The 1,639-nt window shown below is 52.4% G+C and overlaps 1 protein-coding gene across 1 annotated transcript; it reads right to left on the bottom strand.

Moving 5' to 3' along the window:
* Positions 1-610: 610 nt before the first annotated feature.
* LOC100282485 (polcalcin Jun o 2) lies at positions 611-1,350 on the bottom strand. Its single transcript, NM_001155394.2, has one exon. The coding sequence runs from the start codon at positions 1,254-1,256 to the stop codon at positions 702-704; it is 555 nt and encodes a 184-aa protein (NP_001148866.1). The 5' UTR covers positions 1,257-1,350; the 3' UTR covers positions 611-701.
* Positions 1,351-1,639: the final 289 nt, after the last annotated feature.

The following is a 1,639-nucleotide window of genomic DNA, read 5'->3' as shown; positions in this document are numbered from 1 at the left end:
AACGAGGCAACAAAGTGCAAATGCAATATGCGTCACCATGCGCTCTTTCTCCTTATTTTCCCATTGGGTTTTTGGGAGTTTTAATGAGGCATGTGTTGGTCGTGGTATTCGCCCAAGGGGGAGTGTTGAGAAACCCTAATGAAGGGTTATGTGGGCAAATACCGAATATGCCCCTAAGGGCGATCACGTCTCTATATATAGAACCTGTACCCCCTCATATGGAATAGAGAAGAAAAAGAGGCCAGAAGCCCAACCCTACATCGTGTCTCGTGTGTTTCCTCTGTCGTGCTTATGGGAAAAGAGATGAGTACTCTACAACTTCTTGCGCCTCTACTGCTGACGGGGGGAAGAGAGCGGATCTGGTGATCCGTGGTAATGTAGTTCTCAACATGTATAACCATTATGTGTTTCTGTATGCTTCCGCATGAAGGAGACACCGTTGTTGCAGCGGGGATTGTACTGTGCACAGCAAACGAGCATCTGAAACGACCAGTGGACCTTTTGTTTTTCGGACAGCTTTCATTGTGGTGGTTTGTTGTTTTCTTTTATATTTACCCGTTTATTACTCCTTTATCAATATATAGACCGGCAAGCCAAGCAGCAGCAAAGATAGCAAACACTCTTTAATTCCAGGATGTGATTTGCATGGCATATTTACATCAGGGGATCGGACGTGCACACGGAAGCTAGGCCGGCGGCGCTCACGGCCTCCTACGCGGGCGCGTCATCATGGCCATAAAATCGTCCATGTCCACGAATCCATCGCCGTTCCTGTCGACCTCCCTCACCATCTCCCGGCAGTCGTCCAGGCCGCAGCTCTGCCCGAGCTTGCGCAGGACGGCCATGACCTCCTCCGCGCTGATCCTGCCGTCCCCGTCCCTGTCGAACACGAAGAACGCCCGCCGGATGTCCCCCAGCTGCACGCCGTTCCTGTGCACCTCCATGAACTCCTCCAGGTCCATGTACCCGTCCTTGTTGTGGTCCGCGACGCACAGCATCCGCCGGGCCTCGGCGGCGGCGTCCGCCTTCCCGAACCGCTCCAGGAGCAGCTGGAGGTCTCTCTTGTTGACGCCACGGGGCTGGCCAGCTATCATGCCGAAAACCTTCCTCATCTCCTCCTCGTCGGGCCTGTAGGTGCTCAGGTCGGAGAACTGGCGGTCCCTGGCCGACAGCGCCCGCCCAATTCGCCGGCGCCCGGCTTTGGACCGGAGCTTCGCAAGGTTGTACTTGAAGGAGAGAATGTTCAGATGGGACATTGTTTTGCGATGAGATGAGTAATTGATCTGCTCTGCGCCTAGGGCTAGCTAGAGGCGATGGATGCCCTTCGTCTTAAGCGCTTACATGTCGCCTGCCATCAGCAAAGTTTGCGAGAATACATATGCCTCAGAGCTGCACAAAGTTTCAGAATGTGGAATTCCTCCGGAGCTTGCAGTGTAGGCAATCTTAAACCAGAAAGCAGGGCGACCAGATGGACCATACCAACGTGCCAAGCATAATAAGATTCTAATACGGAACTCCTTGCAAATGTACAGAAAACCAAAAGGTTTTATACCGCCGAGAAAGTTACAAAATTACAGCAGCCGAATGACTTCAGGCCTTTCAAACTACGGTAATTTGCCACTGTCTAGCTCGTCTATCT

This window comes from Zea mays, chromosome 7, assembly GCF_902167145.1.
Source record: "Zea mays cultivar B73 chromosome 7, Zm-B73-REFERENCE-NAM-5.0, whole genome shotgun sequence".
NCBI classification, from domain to species: domain Eukaryota; kingdom Viridiplantae; phylum Streptophyta; class Magnoliopsida; order Poales; family Poaceae; genus Zea; species Zea mays.
This window is presented reverse-complemented; position numbering and strand designations above follow the sequence as displayed.

What these genes read in the sequence shown, in the direction of transcription:
- LOC100282485 (NM_001155394.2), bottom strand. Translation starts at nt 1,256, where the DNA reads ATGTCCCATCTGAACATTCTCTCCTTCAAGTACAACCTTGCGAAGCTC.